The sequence below is a fragment of the Kwoniella dendrophila genome, chromosome 9, assembly GCF_036810415.1.
Source record: "Kwoniella dendrophila CBS 6074 chromosome 9, complete sequence".
Lineage (NCBI taxonomy): Eukaryota > Fungi > Basidiomycota > Tremellomycetes > Tremellales > Cryptococcaceae > Kwoniella > Kwoniella dendrophila.
Genome location: NC_089484.1, coordinates 780,556 through 800,429, shown reverse-complemented (window position 1 = coordinate 800,429; position 19,874 = coordinate 780,556). Strand labels below are relative to the sequence as shown.

The 19,874-nt window shown below is 38.0% G+C and overlaps 8 protein-coding genes across 8 annotated transcripts; 4 read left to right on the top strand and 4 right to left on the bottom strand.

Moving 5' to 3' along the window:
• Positions 1-420: 420 nt before the first annotated feature.
• L201_006706 (uncharacterized protein) lies at positions 421-1,824 on the bottom strand (the record flags this gene model as incomplete). The annotated part of the gene is made up of 6 exons (XM_066222424.1): positions 421-457; positions 535-680; positions 749-997; positions 1,087-1,414; positions 1,483-1,649; positions 1,756-1,824. 6 exons carry the CDS (start codon positions 1,822-1,824, stop codon positions 421-423), a joined length of 996 nt encoding a protein of 331 aa, XP_066078521.1.
• Positions 1,825-2,153: 329 nt separating this feature from the next.
• L201_006705 (uncharacterized protein) lies at positions 2,154-3,822 on the bottom strand (the record flags this gene model as incomplete). Its single annotated transcript, XM_066222423.1, has 3 exons — positions 2,154-2,495; positions 2,774-3,470; positions 3,518-3,822. 3 exons carry the CDS (start codon positions 3,820-3,822, stop codon positions 2,154-2,156), a joined length of 1,344 nt encoding a protein of 447 aa, XP_066078520.1.
• Positions 3,823-4,123: 301 nt separating this feature from the next.
• On the top strand, positions 4,124-5,805 carry L201_006704 (uncharacterized protein; the record flags this gene model as incomplete). Its single annotated transcript, XM_066222422.1, has 3 exons — positions 4,124-4,461; positions 4,543-5,311; positions 5,389-5,805. 3 exons carry the CDS (start codon positions 4,124-4,126, stop codon positions 5,803-5,805), a joined length of 1,524 nt encoding a protein of 507 aa, XP_066078519.1.
• A 2,997-nt stretch (positions 5,806-8,802) lies between these two features.
• L201_006703 (uncharacterized protein) lies at positions 8,803-10,420 on the top strand (the record flags this gene model as incomplete). The annotated part of the gene is made up of 3 exons (XM_066222421.1): positions 8,803-9,086; positions 9,198-9,873; positions 9,941-10,420. 3 exons carry the CDS (start codon positions 8,803-8,805, stop codon positions 10,418-10,420), a joined length of 1,440 nt encoding a protein of 479 aa, XP_066078518.1.
• Positions 10,421-10,573: 153 nt separating this feature from the next.
• L201_006702 (uncharacterized protein) lies at positions 10,574-12,655 on the bottom strand (the record flags this gene model as incomplete). The annotated part of the gene is made up of 6 exons (XM_066222420.1): positions 10,574-10,671; positions 10,747-10,842; positions 10,943-11,013; positions 11,146-11,216; positions 11,322-11,435; positions 11,573-12,655. 6 exons carry the CDS (start codon positions 12,653-12,655, stop codon positions 10,574-10,576), a joined length of 1,533 nt encoding a protein of 510 aa, XP_066078517.1.
• An 847-nt stretch (positions 12,656-13,502) lies between these two features.
• On the top strand, positions 13,503-15,196 carry L201_006701 (uncharacterized protein; the record flags this gene model as incomplete). The annotated part of the gene is made up of 7 exons (XM_066222419.1): positions 13,503-13,656; positions 13,793-13,864; positions 13,946-14,100; positions 14,160-14,216; positions 14,385-14,581; positions 14,733-14,960; positions 15,085-15,196. The coding sequence occupies 7 exons, from the start codon at positions 13,503-13,505 to the stop codon at positions 15,194-15,196; spliced, it is 975 nt and encodes a 324-aa protein (XP_066078516.1).
• A 210-nt stretch (positions 15,197-15,406) lies between these two features.
• Positions 15,407-18,833, bottom strand: L201_006700 (uncharacterized protein; the record flags this gene model as incomplete). The annotated part of the gene is made up of 8 exons (XM_066222418.1): positions 15,407-16,267; positions 16,376-16,759; positions 16,830-16,960; positions 17,029-17,166; positions 17,221-17,365; positions 17,455-18,280; positions 18,383-18,693; positions 18,774-18,833. The coding sequence occupies 8 exons, from the start codon at positions 18,831-18,833 to the stop codon at positions 15,407-15,409; spliced, it is 2,856 nt and encodes a 951-aa protein (XP_066078515.1).
• A 454-nt stretch (positions 18,834-19,287) lies between these two features.
• Positions 19,288-19,608, top strand: L201_006699 (uncharacterized protein; the record flags this gene model as incomplete). Its single annotated transcript, XM_066222417.1, has 1 exon — positions 19,288-19,608. The coding sequence occupies one exon, from the start codon at positions 19,288-19,290 to the stop codon at positions 19,606-19,608; it is 321 nt and encodes a 106-aa protein (XP_066078514.1).
• Positions 19,609-19,874: the final 266 nt, after the last annotated feature.

The window sequence follows — 19,874 nt, the reverse complement described above, 5'->3', positions numbered from 1 at the left end:
CGTGCCTGATTCGCGAACATTGCTCAAATAGCAACGCTTATTTTTACCCTGAGTTCCATTCCCATTCTAGGTTTGGATACGTCTTCTTGGCATAGAGAGTGAACAATTCTAGAATTTGAGGAAGCAACCATGCATTATTCATAGTATTTCGTGGCTTATACAGCTCGTTCATACAACACGGACCGGGAGCAGGTGTAACACCGGGTCACTCTCAGAAATCACCTCTACCAGATGTAGGTGATTACGCATCAAGAGACATACAGCCTATGATGTTAACAGGTCTTCGCCGTACTATTAAAAGTCTGGAATGTGGCCGCTACCACCCTCTTGTCTAGCTATGCATTTGATTAGCAGTCCCGAGCAAACTGAGAAGAGGAATCTTAAAGCATTAAGCGCTTTACATCCAACAAGCTAATATTGTCAAAAAGCATTACTTCTGTATAACCTTAATTTAACCCTATTGACGAATATACATTAGTGTTTGAGCACTTGACAGAAAAAGGGGAGATTTCATGAAGTTGAATTCTAGCTCACTTATCTCGAACGATCTCCAATTCAGTCTCTTCTTCATCTTCTTCATTCTGAGAGATCCCCTTCCCACCACCTCCATATAATTTAGATTCTCCTGCTGCCGTCCAAGAAGCTATATCATATCTTGACCAACCCCAGGTTTCCTTTATCTGCCAAGAACCATTAGTAAGGCAATGTCGATCGATTTTAAATTACATTCCAGGTTTACTCGACTTACTTCAGGCTTCTTATGCGGAGCTATGATGATCAACCATTTAGCTTTCCCACTTAATTCGTATAGCAGGGCGAATAATTCGGAAGGTGAAGTCACAAGATGCAGCGCGAATGAACAGATTATCATATCCCATATGGGTTCCGAACTACTGATAGATTGTATATCCGAAGGTGTAAGGCCATTTGCAAGATCTGTGAACGATAGAGGATGACAAGGTCGGGAAGTCCGATCTGTATAGGCTGGTGAAGTGTACTACAATGCATCATAGTCCTATCAGCGTTCATGATTGGGAAATCACACTTGGTTTAAAGCCTGCATAATCGTTGGACAAATGAACTCACAGGATCCGTAGCTACTATATCAACGTCAAATCCTTTAGGCAACTGAGGTGGATTCATTGCTCCACTAAATACCTGCTTGCTCTTTCTACTACTAGATGCTGATCCACCTGGTCGAGATACAGCAGGACGCGCGTTTGGCGGTATAAAGGCTGGTCGACTTGATCCGGCAGTTTGAGGAGTCGATATAGCTCGAATTGCTGCTAAGGGATCAGGTAAAGTGGGTTGGCTAGGTGAGATTGTTGTCGAAGCAAGGGCTGCAGTTGAAGTGAAAGAGGAAGCATTGTTGCTTGTTTGCGCCCATTCAAGAAGGCATAAAGTAGCTTCTCCACTGTGAAGAAAAAAAGGGTTTTAGGTTTGAAGCTTGTTCTTGTCCATGACATATCGAATTTTACATACCTTCCCGCCGCCATATCCAGTACTCTCAATGGGTCTGATCTATGCTGATCTCCTTCGTACATCGAGCGTCCCTCTGATTCCCACCATCTGTTCATAAAGGTCCATATCACCTTTTTGATTCCAGGAAAGAAAGGATTTCTATATGTTACTGCTACTTTTCGATAATACTAAATAGCGTTAATGTTTTGGGTTAGTAAATCTATCGGCACGCTTTTGTATCAGACCTGTATAAGGTTAACTATACTGGTAGACACTTCAAAGAGCTGAACTTACTTCATCGACACCATGTTCGTTGTAATTATCTCTCATAGCATGAGAGAGGTTACCGTGTACATTAGTCATTTCCGCTTCGAACGCGCTTTTGCTTGAGGTACTTTACATATATCGTTTGAGTACTTGACTAATTTATTGAAGGATTTAAGTGATCGTCTTTAACAACTGGACGCAGTTTGTGGAGGTCTTATTACCAACTTTTTTTTCCGGCATGGTGATCATCGCTGATAACAGTTTATATGACACGTCCATTTAACGAAATACAACCAGGAATAACATTCTCTTCTAAAACGACACAAGCTCTGTTACTCTATTTTAACCATATGCAGTCATGTCGAGCAGCAAAGCCATTGATTCAGACTTTGGGAAATGCCAGTACATACGTGCAAGCTGTATAATCAATCATCATCAAAGATAATTTCGTCTTCTGAATCTACTTCCTCCCAATCATATGCAGGACCAGGATTAGGATGGGTTTTACCATCTGTATTTGCCATCCACTCATCTGTAAAAGTTTCAATAAATGGATCTATGACTATGACCAATTTCTCTACATCATCCTCATTTGTATTCTCTTTCTCCGAAGATTTTTGCTTTTGCCTGTAAAATGTATATCTCGACCATAATTTCATACTATCCTCTTCGTAGACACAATTTGTGTGCCAAAGCGCTAGTTGTTTTACACTTGGTATATTCTCCATTATAATTTGAGCTGCACCTAACATAGCATTTCTAAGCATCTGATCAAATTAAGTCATACCATTTCCACCTGAAAACTTATCCCGCATCCCACTTTTATACCTTTCATATTCATCCCTAGACCAATTTTCGTTCGGTATATTATGATGAGAAGGCAATTTTTCATCGTTCAATCGAAAGATTAGAGAGCAATCTATATTCTTCAACTGGTCAAGAGGAAGGAGTGGTTCTATTATATTCATCTAAAATGTACAGGACATGAACGATAAGCCAAATAGAACTGGACCTCTCGATGAAAAGGATTTCTCAAATAACTCACAAATGATGTATCGTTCTTCCATTCGTCTACCGTTTTAGGAAAGAGTGGTCGATTCCGAGGGGAGTCAGATGTCCAAGTATAATACCATTGAGTATCTTCTTGTATGATGAGTCTTGCAGTGATGAACGAAATCGTGGATCTTATAGGCGCTCTAACGCATATACGATCGTAAGATGTAATTGACAAATCTTCCAAGACCGGACATGAACGGGAAAAATCATATAATTCTTGCTCAGGTTTGCCTTCCCCGTATACTGATACGTATAATGTTTTCAAAGGAAATTTCTCTTTTTTATGTCTTCTCGACCATAATTTTGCAAGTCTAGGCATAGACGTGAATATCTTAAAGCCTTTTGTTGTTTTGAGATGAGCGATCTTTGGCGCCGCTGGAATAAACATTCTAGGAAGATAGTTTGAACACTCTTTACATTGCATTTCGAATGCTATAGATTTGAGTTGAGGAAGAAAGTCAAATATTGGCATCCGAAGTTTTCTGGGTTCAGAGTCCAATTGACCATGTACACATAACGGTGTTTTCAGTATAAACAGTTCTTCTAAACCGGTGCATATGGACAAAAATTGTGTTAAAGCGATCCAAACAGACTTAACATAAGCATTGGTTGTGGTAATTATTGGCATAGGTATGGTGCTTAGGGATGCCAAAGATTCTTTAGAGTCACAATCTATTACTAGTCGTCTAAGGTATACGATCAGATATAATTTGCCCCTCGCAACGCTGCTTACCTCACGGCCTTTAGAATGCTAATTGTGATCGGATCCTTGGTCCCTTCAAGGTTGAAAATCCATTTCCTCGTTTTTCGCCAGTCCCTAATTACTAAAGTCAGATTTTTTAATGGACATAACTGTCTGATACGTCTACACGTCGCTCGTAAATGCAGTTGATCCTGATTTTTACTGGAGTTTATTGACATAGGGAAATTAGCCCAATGAGGGTTGAATGAAGGTATAGGTACATGATTATCATGATTTACCCAATAAGAGATCTCCTTTATCGTTTCGTCGCTGAGAGCTAGCAGGCTTATCTTCATGTCTATAAATTTGGGTAGGAAGAGGAGATGCATGAATTAGGTGTCGAGCTCAAGCATTCCCAGTTCACCTCTTTTTGGAATTCATGCATTCATGTCATCATCTCATGCATGTATGATGATATGTCAATTAATTAATGTATCAGCTAGACCACGTGATATGAAATATAGTGACCGACGCGAGCGATCGTCGAGCAATCAAGACACCGTGCTTTAGTTGAAAGACCGTGAATTTATTATAACTATTCTTTCAACTTACATTTCTGGACTATTATAAACAATCTGCACACACCTGAGGACACAGATGACTTCCCAACCAGACGGACGGTTGAATAAGAAGGATGATTGCGATATATTACGCCTGAGCGATGAGATCATCGAAAGAATTGGATATTTCCTTAATAAAGACTCGGAAATACCTATACCATCATTTGGAGCGTATTGGGAGAATTACAAACGTGAGCTGTCTGAAGCGAATTCAAAGGATCTTCAGAAATTTAGAGCGACATGTAGAAGGATCAGATTAGGGTGTAGATTAAGAAATCATCATATGGTGATCAAACATTACGATCCACAACCAAGGGCGTACAGCGATTGGTATTGGTTGAAAAATCAAGACGACGATTTCAAGAAATCTGTCAAGTAAGTCTACCTTAAATTTCTGTGATACAGATATCCCTTGCCCAGCTCGCTGATGTATCATGTTCACTCTTCTAAACTCAGTCGAATATGTATCAATACTCAACTGCCTAATCGACAGAACAAATTAGATATGGTACACGATTTAGCGAACGATTTATCGTATTTCCCTTATTTAGAAGAATTAATTATTGAATGTCTTCCAGATTGTTATTGTGATTATATAGCCAGTCGTGGCACAGACCCACCCAGTCCATCCAGTACAGCCATCTTACCGATTTTGAAATCGTTATCGATCAGGACTGAGTGCAGCAGATGCTCTCATGCGATGTTAGCTGCTTTGATTCCTATATCACCAAAATTGCAATATCTTCAATTCAATTTATGGGACATGATTGCAAGTTTTAACTCTTTTCTCATTCTTCGGAATGCATGGTTTCAAGGAGAACATGAAAATAGACTATACAGAGATCCTATCCAGACCTTGAGGAAACTATTTGACTATTGTCGTGAAAGATTAAATTTAGATCATTTACCTATGAAACAACTTTTTATCAAATATCCACCTATACTTCAATTTCTAGATAACACTAGTACAACAAGTAGTCTGGTTGAATTTGACGATGACGATAGTTTACAAGATATTTGGATCAATGTGATCAAAACTATATTTGAATTATTTCCGGACTTAGAAAATTTATCAGTAGCCCAAACCGAAAATTCCAACCTTCAAGATATGATTGCGAGATTAGAATTCCAAATTCATTCGTCACTAGACCTAGACGAGAAAGATGGAAATCATGAAATCATGGTATACGATTTGATTCATCCAGATCATCCAAACTATCAGCTTGTAAGTTCTTCGCTTGACGCATCCCACGCCGGTTGTTTGGGATAACAATGGTCTGATGGTTTGCTTTCACTTTATAGGAAGATTTTATTGCTGTGATATCGCCATCAAAGAGTCTGAAACATTTTGACTTCATATGTAAAGTCGGTTGTATAGGTCTGAAAAAACCTGAAATTCATTCCGCGGTCAATCATCAGCACACTCGAACGGATTTCCACCGGAAGCGCAACCTTTTAGTTGATAAGCTTCAGGAAGATGACAAGAAATATAAAGAAGAATACAAGAAGAGTATGGTAATCTATGCAAGAAGATTATGTCTATTAATCCCTTCTTTGGAGCATGGTGCGTTTTGGGAAAAAGGCACAATACATAATGGAAATGATTGGTATCGTTATGAATGGAGAAAATTCATAAAGACTGAGAAAGCGAATAGTTTTGATATTGAAGTGGATTCAACACCTTGGATGTTCAGTCAAGATTTCGTCAAATTAGGTTAAACTTGATTAAAATCGCTTGGAGAAACGACTCGACATTATAAGGAAGTGTAATGCATCGTGGTGTATTATTGTATAGCTTATCGCTCAGTCATTAGACATGTCGTATCCCAGGTGATCTGGGCGGTTTAGCAAGTCAAGGTAATGAATAGATGGGATTGAGTCAACCAAGTGCATCCCAAGCCTTGAGACTGGCCATCTCTGGGATGACTCACCGCGGCCTACAGCTCATATGTACAGGTACTCATGGGAACGAGAATTAGAATGTTATGGCTCACAAGGCATAGCTATCGGTCCTGCTCGAGATTGTCGTAGTCAGCGGTCAGTGATGTGTAAAGCTGGCACTCAATAAGCTCGCTTGAATCACCCTTACGAGTACACAATCGCTGTGTAAGTATATGATCTGTCATTTCCCGATATTTTTTTCCGGTTCGTACTGTATATAGGCTAGAGATTGTGCAAATGTATGCATTTGAGATGTGTTCACTGGTTGGTATAGGACTAATTCGGTCTACCTATCAGAGAGAGAAGACCACAGCATACACCAAACTAATCATCGGTATGATCGGTACCATATAGATCCTCTTCTTCCGATCCAGTCCCTTCTAAATTTCTTGTCAATTCACCTACAGTACATTCTTGGATTGACTCTACTTCAAAATTCACTTGACCATCTGCGTGTTTGATGATTCTTCAACACCATCTACTCCATTCTCTTGAGACGTCTTTCTTACCTCTTCTTCTTTCCCAGAAATGGACTTGACGTAAACTAGGTAAATATCTATGAATAACTCTAGTTGATGTAGTAATCATATTTCTCAAATCATTTTTGTATTCCCGATAGTGTAACTGGTTTCGATGGGCGTTGTTCAGCTGATCATAGTATTCTGAAGATGTTTGTCCCTTTTTATTGCTTACGAATAAAAAGGGTTTGGTCTTCCCTTGTGCTTGTTGACACATATTCGTATACCCAAATCAAGTACCTCGATGTCACATGACGTGGGGAGTCCCTTCAGTACGTCTTCCTTATTTACGAAGAGGACGAAGATCAGCTTTTCTGCAGTAACCAGCTGAACCAGTGAAGCTGAAATAAAAAAGAAACCGACTTACTATTATAATACCATGTTTTTGTATAGTATCGATCAAACTTCTTTTTACTCTTACTGAATTTTCCATCACAAAGAGTCTTGGTTTGGAATTTCTAGTATTCTTGATTGAACCAAGTAAAAGACATGGAAGCAGAAGAGCGCGATCTTGAAGTGAATGTGGGGAAATTCGAAAACTTTGTAGTTGACTGAACGCGGTACAAAGCCGGTTGATCATTGGAACGGATTCTTCTCCGGATTGATATTTGACATATAATTGTCGTAACGGATGAGAGGTTACCTTATACTTGATCTTGAATTCTTCAACGACATTCTGAATTAGAAGCTGATTTCCGCGTTTGCATACGATTTTCAATCCAAATAAGTTTGGACAGCCTAAAAGAAAAGATTGAATCCATTCGGTTGCGCATAAGGTGCAATGTTGTTTCAAGGTGAGGGATCTAAGTTGCGGTAAGTGCAGGTTCTTGTGTCTCCTGACGAAATTACCAAGCTGATCGTGCTGACACATAGGAAGATTTGTGATAATCAACTCTTCCATAGAAGTCAGGTTTGAGAGGAATTCGGATAGAATCAGCCATTTTGAGTAGAGTGGTTGAGATGCTAATCGACTAGATTGGTCTATATCCACCTCCACACGTCTACATATTATCAACAGTCAGCAAAGTTACAGGACTAGGTGAGGTATTATGATCTAAAAGATAAGTCGCATAGTGCATCCGTTGAGGAATTCTTGATCCCAATCGGAAGGGAAGGATAGGAAACGGTAAATCAGTACATACCTGATCCCACCTAAGATATTTTGAGGACACTTTTCCATCCAGTTTGTGAGTCTATACCATGTCTTCAACTTTAAATGTAAACCTGTTAAAGGTAACAATTCTCTAAATTCCCTACATGAATTGGCTAAAGCTCTATACTGCTTTCCGTAATTTGGAAAAATATCGCTTTTAAGATTCATCCAATGTGGATGTAAGGAAGGAAGAGGAATGGTATTGTCTTCATGAAGGAAGTAACTAATTCGTCGGAGTATAACGTCATCCAAGTCTACCAATGTTTTGCCCATGTTTTCGTTTCTCGGAAGAGGAATCTATCTGTCATGAGAGATGTATAGGATGACAGCAAAGATTAGCAGGTTATCGGGATGTAAAGGAGAGAAGGAAGAATGAATGAATCAAGAAGAGAGAAGGAAAAGAAGGAAAAGAAACTATTCTATCAATGTAAAAGTATTCAGGTTATCACTGTGTAATCAATCTTAACGGAGATTACATCAACTCTCGTTTTTCAACATCAAAATATGATACCACGCGACAAGGTCCTTTGACATTTCTAAACCCTCAAGTTTACACATCAGTTTCTATTCAATATCCATGAGATATTGCGATATCGACGACAATCTCTTGTTATAGATAGTAATGTCGTGTTGAGAAGATCATCAATATGCAATGTCGCTCAAACCAGTGATTTTAGCTGGAAAGAACCGGAATACAGATTTTTAGCCGGTGAATTGTTCCCGATACGAGGACGACCCTGTTTAACGTAATTTCCTATCTTATCTAACGGTACAGATAACGAAATAAACGCAGGAGTATTTACTAGCAGGCCGCTTGTCTACCAAATTTTGTATATGCATTGACTGATAAGGATTGTATGGCGTATCACGTTGGCAACGAGTTTACCAAGTTGAAATTATAGCTCTTCTCTGATTGACTTACTTATTGTTGGTGTCGTAAGCCTTTAGGATGACGTAGTGTAGGTAGACCCTTTTCGCGTTCCGTACTTCTACTTCATACACGACTATAAGCTCTTTGATTAACCATCCAGTTCACGACTTTCTTCTTCAGGTAAATCAAATTTGACACTTATACTTCACAAACCTCAATAAAGGTCTGTCAAGATGTGTGCTACATTCTTAGACTTGACAGACGACATTATTCGAGATATCGGTTCACTGTTACATGAAGATAAACAGCCTTTTCATCCTTCGTTTAAACCACATTGGAACCAGGCTGGTTCAGGGATACACCCAATTATGCAGAAAAGTTACATCAATTTCAGTTCAACTTGTACTAGAATCAGATCGTTATGTCTATTTGCAAGGATCAATGTCAAGATAACAAAAGATATCGATATTTTCAGATGGGTTTATGGAGCTCCTACCTGGGTGGCGAATTCAGTCCGGTAAGTACGAGTGCTGTACCATACTTAAGCGGCCTCAAGCTATGCTAGGATTCCTTTAGTCTAACATCCTACTCACAGATGATTACTTGTGTTGACTTCTATATCCTGTAGCCGTCTAGATATTGATATACCACCCCCAACGATCAATCGGGTCAAAACAAAAGCTGGATCTTCCAACGCTGAATGGCATTTCTTGACCCTGATGAGTTTATTACGTAGATTAACCAATCTAGAAGAATTGATTTTAGGTAGACTACCAATATGTCAAGGGGAATCTCATCAATTCTTAAATTTAATCAATATAACCAATAAACATCTCTTGTCCAATTTGAAATCTTTGTCCTTTGAGAGCCCCTGTTCAATTTGTTCGGAACTCCTACCTAAAGTGATCATTCCTATATTCAACCATAAGAAACTTGATCATCTGAAATTACCGGGCTTACAAGAATATCTAAAAGAAAAACCTTCTTTCTTGACTCAATTAGCGTTGAAAAATCCCTCTACTAGTCTAAACCTGAAAACATTATCAATCAAATCAGAATTTTTTGATGATGATATCCATCCAGCCTCAACATTAGTCTGTGTTTCTCATCATTTTCCAAAATTAGAAAATCTATATATGTCAGCTCATGACGATGACGGTATCTTTCAATCTTCTTACACCGTATTTGGATATACCAAGTCGCTCATCAATCCACAATGGAATTTTATACTGAAAAGCGATGGAACCTATGATGAGTTTCCCGAGTTAGATCCGGTGGATACATGGGAACAAGACCATTCTATGGTAAGTACAGTGTTAAACCAGTCGATTCATGGCCGAGCCAAATGCTAAGGCAGCGATGCAAGTCTAGGACATCTTCCTGAATTCACTCACGACTTTCAAAAACCTAAAATTCCTCGAATGTAATATGGCCATCAAATTAGGTGATCAGCCGTATATCAATCCTACCAATCAATTCCAGAAAAAGATGTTGGCTCAGGCAAACGTAAACTCTGCATCTGCACCCGCAATTCACTCTTCGGATAGTCACCTCAAATCAGCTATGATAGCCGTAGCAGAATTACTCATCGCTCATATACCTACACTTGAATCAGGTACCATATGGGAGCATTTTCAAAATCAGCTTGATACATCACAAGAATATAGCCATAGATGGACATGGCAGAGCAGGTCAAGCAGTACAGGAACCTCGGAAATCATATTTCCACCATGTCCAGAATGGTTGGATCGTAAATATATGATCAATTTAGATGGTCAGAAAGATTGGACATACCAGCTTCCATGGGACATCAACGATGAGAAGAACGGCGCGATCGAGAACCGGCAGTAGAATGGACGAAGAGAGGAGGTGATATACACTCCTTATAGCCAAATACAGCAAGATGCACATTGAGAAATCCAAACGCACAAGCACAGCATCATAGCGATATCAGGAGAGAATGCAAGGACCACATTTGTCATGTGGATGCATACGAGCGGAAGGCTATTTGACTTGACAGGCACTTTCTACTGTACATCCCTCAATCAAAGCAGGGTAAATCTCACGAGGTCCAGTTTGATAATAGTATTCCAATTTGCGAACTGATGAAAGTGTAAGGGTGTATGTGTTGTCAGACAAGCAGCTTGAACATGAACAGAAGATTTGATAATACTCACTTTGTAAGACGTTTTCTTGTTCAGGAGCAGCGCCGGTAAATCCTGGATCACCGTTTGCCCAATTGTTGATTATGATTGTGGAAGGCATCGTCGGGACTTGATTGATTAAAGTTAATTTTGACAATGATCAGTCTCGATTCTCGGTATCTGAGGTACAAAGGCTATCCAGTAGAGTTGCATGATATACTGTACTCACGATGCAATTCAGGACCTTCCAGTGCTTCGTCGTTGTAGTAAAAACCATTTGTTTTATCATACCATCCGATACTATAAAGCAGAAGAATTCGGTTAATGAAAAACAGTTAGTCAAATAATGTCGATGTATTTAGTGATCTACTGTATATGTCGACTATAGCGGGCCGTTAGATGCACATGACAAAATGACATCGATATACTCACGTATATCTGTTAAAATCGGCCGTTGGATCAGTTGGATAAGGAGCGTATTTACCCTTTTTAGCTCCATCCGACTATGTATGTATAAACATCGATGATAAGATAACATTGTATCAGCACGAGTGTCTTTCTTGTTGCATTATGTCCTGGATTAGGTGGAAATTTGTGTGATCACTCACTTCGTAATTACTTAACCCTATACCTTGTTCACCATTAACTTGTTGATGAATCTGAGCACCTAACATCTCCATGTCAATTTCATCTTCTGTTCCAGGTGTCTTTCTGTACGTGAACTAAAATGTGATTGTACAAAAACGTGTTTGTCAGTACTATAGATCATATTGTGAGTGATACATTTTCGTACATATCTGTTTATCGGCGACTAAACTTTACGAGTGAAAAATTCTTAATCGAGATAAGAAAAACCTACCAAACTTTGACAAGTTCCAGGCTTTTTATCAATTTTAGCATCCATTGAAAAGATACCACCTGTTGTAGGTACATTAAAAACTAATTCACCACCTTTAAATTCGCCACCACCTGGTGAAACTCTGATATTTAGTAAACCATCTTTGATATAAACATTTTCTGAAGATCCTGTGCAAAATGTCACACCATCTGCTTTTGAAATTGCACCAATCTGGTCACCTTCACTAACCACAAATTCACTACCTAAAGCTTCAGCTATACTTGATCCATCAGGTATTTTACTAAAATCGATTACTTTAGATAAGGGATAATAAGCTGAATTGAATTTTTCAGAAAATGAATAGCCACATTTACAATCCCCTTCTCCAGTTCCTGAAGCGGCACTTGAATTACCACCTGTAGTTGGAGCACCTGCTGAAGCAGATGATGATACTCCCGAAGAAGGAGCTGTAGTTGACTCGGAAGCAGCACCGGGATCTACTGAAGTAGTTGGAATAGCAGGATCAACGGGTGAAGTAGTGCTGGCAGGTCTGTCAGGACCAGCTGGGACATCGCTCTTGGTAATGGTAAATCCACCTTCAATGACAGAAGGAGGTTCAGCTGGAGTAGAACCAGTGTCCGCAGCAGTGGTGGTGGCTGGATCACCGCTGGCTTGAGTATTGGAGATGCCTGGAACCGAAGGTAGAGGTTGAGTAGGCACAACACCGTTTGTTCGAGTTGGTACTGCTGCCGAGTCAATTCCAACATCGGTACGCTGAGATGAGACAACATCAGTCGCCGATGCGGGTGCATCTGGGACAGACTGAGTAGGCTGAGGAACCACTGTAGCAGGATTAACTGTACCGTAATTAGCGGTGGCAGCTGCCGGATCTGGATTTGCTCCAGTTTGAATCTCTGGATGTTCGCATAACCATGATTGAGCTACGTCAGTTGGAGTTGCACAATTTCCTGATCTATGACCGTATTCATTAGCAATATGAGCGACAGTTGGTGCTAAGGATGAATCTTGTCGTTTATTGATGTCGATAGGTGTTGCCTTGGTAGATAAAACAAGTAAAAGAGTGAATAAGGCTTGATAAAGCATCTTAAAAGAGGATCAAGAATTAGAAGTATATACAAACCAAGTTATAAATGGCACACAAACAATGTGTAGTATTAGAAAATGAAATAAGGGGAAAATACTCTAATGAGTATGTAGGTGATCAAATTGTATCCAGTACGCTTTGAGAAAAAGAGATGAACGATTTTCGCAAATGTTATCCAGCTTGAAGATTGTTTTTATACCTCACAGATCATCATTCACGATATTGATCGCTTGAGGATCACCTCGGTTACCGGCAACAGCAATCCTTTCGGGTTTTGACTAAATGATCGGATCCTTTGGGAAAATCATTGCATTTCCCCTTCATACAGTAAAGGAAAAGACTACCCAGATAACCGACCAAAGGTGTTGATATTCCAGAACTTGCTATTTTTAGTATATTAAATTCGAAACCGGGATTACAACGATGTAACAGATATTTCAAGAGACATGTTACTCAATCAACCGCCTATCAAGCTCATTCATTTTTCGATATTATCGAATCGGTATCACTGGGCTTGGGCTCTCATATAGTCAGGAGACGAGGGATACCTTCAGACAGTATAACATCTTGCCTATCATATCTCGTACCACTTATGATCCGCCACGTATAATAGTCGAATATTCGCTCGTTGCCACTTTTGCTTGCAAGTTTTGAAGGGAACGCGTATTTACCGCCACGACGCGTTTGATTTGCATAAACATTACTTTTAACTATATTTTTGCGGATTCGGACATCTTTCTGCTCTTTCTTCTGTCTGTTTTGATTGATACATCTTCATTATAGCATATAGAATATACTAGAAAAATATCAAATTTTACACCCAACAGCTAGAATAGTCTGGTTACAATGTCCCACCCTATCGATCCGGTCAATCTTGATCCGATACCACCAATGATAGATTCATATACTTATCATTCGAAATTACCATCTTCGATTGACGGAGTGATCAAAGATGAGGACGAAGGTTGGATAATGGGTATAGATGAAGCTGGACGAGGACGTGAGTACAAAAAAGCAGAACCTGATATGTTGTATTTTGGAGCTGATATACGCATACTTGTTGTACAGCTGTACTGGGTGAGCCATCGATTTTTCATTGGAAGGGAAGACATTTAGCTCATAATTACTGTTAATAGGTCCGATGGTATACGCAGCTGCTTATTGTCCAATTTCTTTCAAAGATACATTAGAAGGAATGGGATTTGATGGTATGTAGCTGTAAAATTACAATCAATTTGTTAGCTGCAAAGTCAATGAAGCTAATCTGTATTGTTTCTTCATAACAATAGACTCAAAAGCTTTATCAGCAGACACACGTCAATCGTTATGGGAATCATTTGACTTAAATGAGGAGCTATGTTATTCTTCCACTTCGTTATCACCTCAAGCTATATCGTCAGGGATGTTAAGGAGGATACCTATAAATCTGAATAGACAAGCTGAAGTCAGTTGAATGTTCCCTCCTCTTGTTTGTACAGGAATGTCAACTGATTCAAATTCCAGGATGCAACGATAGGATTGATCAAAGCTGCTTTAGATCGAGGTGTGAACATCAAGGAGGTGAGTTTGGATTTTTTTTTTGAGGCAAAAATTCGACATGATGTCCATTCGCTATCCACTCATACTATAACTTGTCCAAAGCTCAAATGCCATGCATCGAATACGTTTGATGACTGCCCTTATTGTTACATGATTACCTGCTTATCTCGCTCTTCTTATCATTTATAGTGCTACGTGGATGCTTTAGGTCCAGCACCTCAATGGCAAGCACGTTTAACAGCCATATTCCCGTCAATCAAATTTACAGTCTGTCCTAAGGCAGACAGTCTGTTCAAAATCGTTGGTGCAGCTTCAATAGTAGCAAAAGTTACAAGAGATAGATATGTACATAATTGGGTCGATCCTGAGGATATCGCATCTAATGAGTGAGTAGCGGGATATTTATATGATAAATCCACTCTTCGGGTCTTATCAAGGAGGAATGTTTGACTCCCCACATGAGTTCTCAAATGGACACCTTTCAGAAAAACTAGTTAAGGCTGACAGCTTGTTAATTCCTTTTTTTCCACATCACAGAGAATTACCCAACAAACGTATAAAATTAGATGATAAGAAAAAGGAAGAAGACGCCGGAGAGGAAGAAGAAGAAACAATAAATAGAGGATCAGGATATCCATCTGATCCTAAAACTCAAGCTTTCCTGAAAAATTCACTAGATCCAGTATTTGGATATAAAGGCATAGTTAGATTCTCCTGGGCAACGGTTAAAGTTCTGTTAGACAAAAATGGTGTAGAATGTAGATGGTAAGTTTATTTTTGTTTCATTCAGTACCATCTTCATCGGTCAACTCCACAGTAGTGAAAGGAGTAGATGGTGTTATTAGTGATAAATCGACAACTTAACTGATTGTATCCGATATGCTCATAGGATCGACGACAATACCCAGCCATCAGCTGTGAATTATTTTAGTGCAGATGCAGATAATGCCAAACCTAAATTATGGAAAGATGTAGGTATTTCCGGAGTAGGGGAATTATGAGTCATCATGTAGATCAAAGAAATCATTCAATTGTAAATTTATCTGTTGTATACTAGAAATGCAATGCATCAATATGGTAAATGATATACAAAATATGCTCCATTATGACAGTAAAATGATAAACGCGAGGATAGCTAGCAATGAAGATTTGAATAATGGATTACTTGAAACCTAATCTAATCTATTGTCCTATTCTTATTTTTATTCTTTTTAAACAGCTTTATTATCTCTTAATTTTTTCATTTCTTCTCTTGTACCTCTTTCATAATATTTATCACCTAATATAGTAGATTCGAAAATATTTGTATTAAAAGGATTAATTAATTGTGGATCATTAAATTCAGGTTTATAAATTCCATCATTTATTTTATCTTCTGTATTTAATAAAGATTCTAATTTTGGTTCTTTTGAAATTAATTTTCTTGTAAAACTTAATGATTTTTTTGATGTTATAGGTGGGAAAAATAATGAACATTCAATTAATCTTTTAGCAAAACTTGCTGTTCTATATGAAGGTGATTTACCTGAATTTCTTGAAAAAAATGATAGTTCTAAACATTTAAATAATAATTCTGATATACTTAAATCATTCGCCGATGATTCTACTTGTTTATTCTTGTTTATATTAGATATATTAATTAATCTTTTTAAAGGTGGATCTTCAATTCCAGTAACTAACGAAATAGGTCTTAATAAACTAAATAAATGATTTATAAAATCACTTAAATCTATATTCAATGCTTCACCTTGTCCAGATAAAATATCAAATGCAGTTAAAATTGATAATAATCTAATTCTAATTCTTTCACTTGCATCAGCTTGATATATCTGTTGTTCATTCTCATTCTCATCATCCTCTTCATCTTGATTAACGGAATCATCTAAATCATATGCTTGTTGTTCAGTTATGATTTTTTTTAAAACTGCTAACAAATCACGGAAGAAATCGATATTTATGAAATGTGCGTAAGCTGATATACCTTCTAATGCTGATGGTAATAATGGTGTTCTTGTAGGTGATTTCAATATCGAAAAGTATAACACGAAAAGGTTTTTGAGTGTTTCAGTTTGCTACATAATGGTTAATCAGCCATTTACTCTATGAGTTCTGATGCTTGTAATACGAGAGATACAAGAAGCAAATGGGGAAGATGATTTCAATGTTAACTTTTTACTCACAACTTGAGCCCTTTCCTCTTTATCTACTTCAGCTTCAGCTTCTTTCAATTCTTTTTCAACTTCTTTCATTTCTTTTTCTTTTTTCCTTTGATTTTTAGTTGCCCATTTTTTTCTTATATCAGATTTAAATTTTTTACCTTTTATATTATCTTCTTTTTTTTTAGCATCTGATGAAGATCCACCTTTAGAATTTTTACCACGTTTCATTTGATCTAATTCATTTCTTAATCTTAAATATAATAAACAAGTTAAAACATTTGAATTCACTTGATAATGTCTTTCTTTAATCATCCTTGCTATTAATCTAACTAATGTCTGTGAATATATACCTGTAATATCCTCTTGAAATACTGTTATGAATGATTCCAAGACTAAATCGGAATCCTATATTTGGAAGGAAAGGAGGTAATTAGCCGATAATTCCATTTCATGCAGTTGATAAGTAACAACTCACACTGTCCCATCCTTTTCTACCCAATTTTCCAACTAAAACACCCATAATGTTCTCACTGAAGTTGAAATGCGTCACTCCAACGAGCAGCTCACACATACATCTCAAACTCAAACTAGCCAAGGGCGATCGACCTGCAAGAGGTAACGACGTTAGCCGTTTGGTTCATACCAGGACTCTCGATAAAGAGCAAGCAGCTCACGTTTGATCTCCTGCTCTAGCATTTTCAAGTAGCCCTTATAACTCTTTACTAACAGCTTTTCTCCTTCTCTCAACCTCTTGACTTCATCTCTTACTTTTTCAGCTTGTTCAAGTTCAGTCAGTTCTCTTATTCGGTATCCTGTAGTCATAAGAATCAGTTATAACCCAGATAATCAAGTTACGCTCAACTGACCTGGTATGAGATCTTTGAATACTGCTAACTGCGACAAGAATGCTAAACCTCTTATTGATGCTGGAACAGGTAAATTTCCTTCCCCATCTTCTAAGGAAGGTACAGTAGGTAAAGCGAATGTTGATAATCTCGTTAACACAGGACCCTATAACATTATACTGATCAGCTAATATGCTTGTTGTGCTCTGAATCCATAAGAGGGACTTGAAGGAAAGGCAGCTACGCTTAACTTACAATATCAACCAATTCACCACCCGCTAAAATCTCAGCACCTAAAGCAGCTATTTGTTCTTTTGCAGATTCTAATTTGTGAGAATTTTTCCATTCTTTCGTACCAACAATTTCTGCTATACCCATTCTACCAAATTTACCTTTTAATCCTGCCATTCTTTCTGCTTGTTCACCATCATCTGATGCATCATCACTTTCATCATCTTCAATCTCTTCGTCATCATCTGTTTCTTCTTGAATAGGTTTAGTTGGTTTTTTCTTTGAAGGTGGTAAAGTAATTTTAGTTGAACCTTCAACCATTTTTATTTCACCTGTAGGTAATTTTATAGGTAATCTACCAACTTCAACTTGATCTTTATTTTCATCTTCTTTTTCTTTTATAGCTTGTTTTGACCATCTTGATCGTCCAGATGTCTCATAATCTGCTTCTTCGTTCCTGAGTCCTTTATTTTTCCTTCTTCTTTTGTCTGAACCTTCTTCCTCTTCTTCTTCTTCAGAAGGTAAATTGTCAAATTCAGCTATAACATCATCTTGATCTTCATCTTCTGATGTTAAATCTAAAGATGCTCCAGAATCATATACGCTACTACCTGATTCTTCTTCGCTTCCGTTTTCTTCTTCTTCATCGTCATCTCCAATATCCGAACCCAAGTCAACATCTGATCCATCAAGATCAGAACCTATATCAGAATCGAAATCGTAATCATCTGAATCCGATTCTCTATTTGCTGATTCTGGTAAAGGTATTTTCAATTTATTTCTTTTCTGTTTAGGTAAAGGTTCACGTGTTTTTGATAATTCATGTAATCTTTTAGTTTCTTTAACGGATCTATATATATCATATTCGTAGATCAGCTGATTACTCTTAACAAATCACACTGATGGAATGATCCCGTGAGACCAAGAATTTCATTTCTGGAAATATACATACCTTGATAAAGCATTTTCATCAACACCAATCAAAAATTTGGCACTACTTGCGCCTAAACCTTCTTCTTCACCTAAATCATCTAACATATCATCCTCATCATCATCATCATCATCATCATCATCATCGTCCTGATTATTCGATTTTTTAGAAGCAAAACTTGATTTAGGTATAGGTATAGATTTTTGATCTCTCAATTTAACTTTTTTAGGTTGATCAGGTTTTCTTTTTGGTTTACCTGTGGGTCCTGTTTCTTGCTGTGTGGTGTTAGTTGATTTTGTAGGTTTTGAAGGTTTAGCTTTTTTGTTTCCACCCTACAGTCACCAATCGAGGTCAGCATAATGCAACTTTGATAACCGTATATGCCTAAGAGGTATAAGGTAGAACAACTAACCTTGGTAGAAGGAGGGGGAGCTTTACGCTTTCCTAAAGCTTTTGCGGATGGTTTTGCCATACTAGTAGCTCAAATGTATACTGTATGACGATAATGGCGATTCGTATGATGAGGATATGAAGATACGATGCAGATTATGTTTTGTTGTGATAAATAATCTTGCACTTTGATAATTCAACTTTTAAGGTGGACTTGAATTGTGTAAAGTCAAAACTTTTCACGTGACTTGCAAGGATTATGTGCAAATTTGATTCCGCTGGTAACTATTCGTCAAACAAAGGTGGAGGAGATTCCGAAGGAGACGCAAATGATGGTGAAAACAGTCTTGATGATGATGATCAGCTTTAGAACAGGTTATACACCTGAAAGAAACAACCGATTGCTACACCTTATCAACCTCAACGTCTACAGTACGATACAGCTATCTCTATATCCGGGCTCACTGCGACAATCTAACAAAATTCGCTCCTTTATTTTCATCACCTTTATCTCCCTATTGCTATTACCGTTGATAATGGCTTCCAAACAACCAGTCAAACCTATCAAGCTAGAACCTAACCAAGTATACCTTCATGTCTCATATTCATCTACTGAACCACCGACTAAAGTTACTCAAGATGGGCTCCAAGCTAAATTTTTAGGCCAGATAGGTGAATTACAAGGAGAAGGTATATATCAAATACAGTCTAGTCAGGGTATACCTGTCAAGAGAGATGAAGAATCTTGGACGAACAAACAGAATGACTTCGTGGATATGATGAAGAGAAATGAAGGTATAGATAACGTAAAAATCATGGATGAGCCAAAGCAGCGGGGTAAAAGAGATGAGTTTTAAGTGAATCTGTAGAAATAACATAAAGTAAGTCATGCAGGTTAGGCATCCCTTTGTCAATCAACTGATAGTGGGGTCTTCATCTGCGGTCTAGATAATACAACGATACATAACGATAAGATTACGAAATCAAGAATATTGTATATATTGTAGAGGAAGCTCCTGTAAACTCATGTACGCCTAACACGTTGTATCTCATTACCACACGTAGAGTGACCTTTTAATAAGCAGCATAAGAGTAAGATGCTGTATCCGAAAAAGGTGGAAAA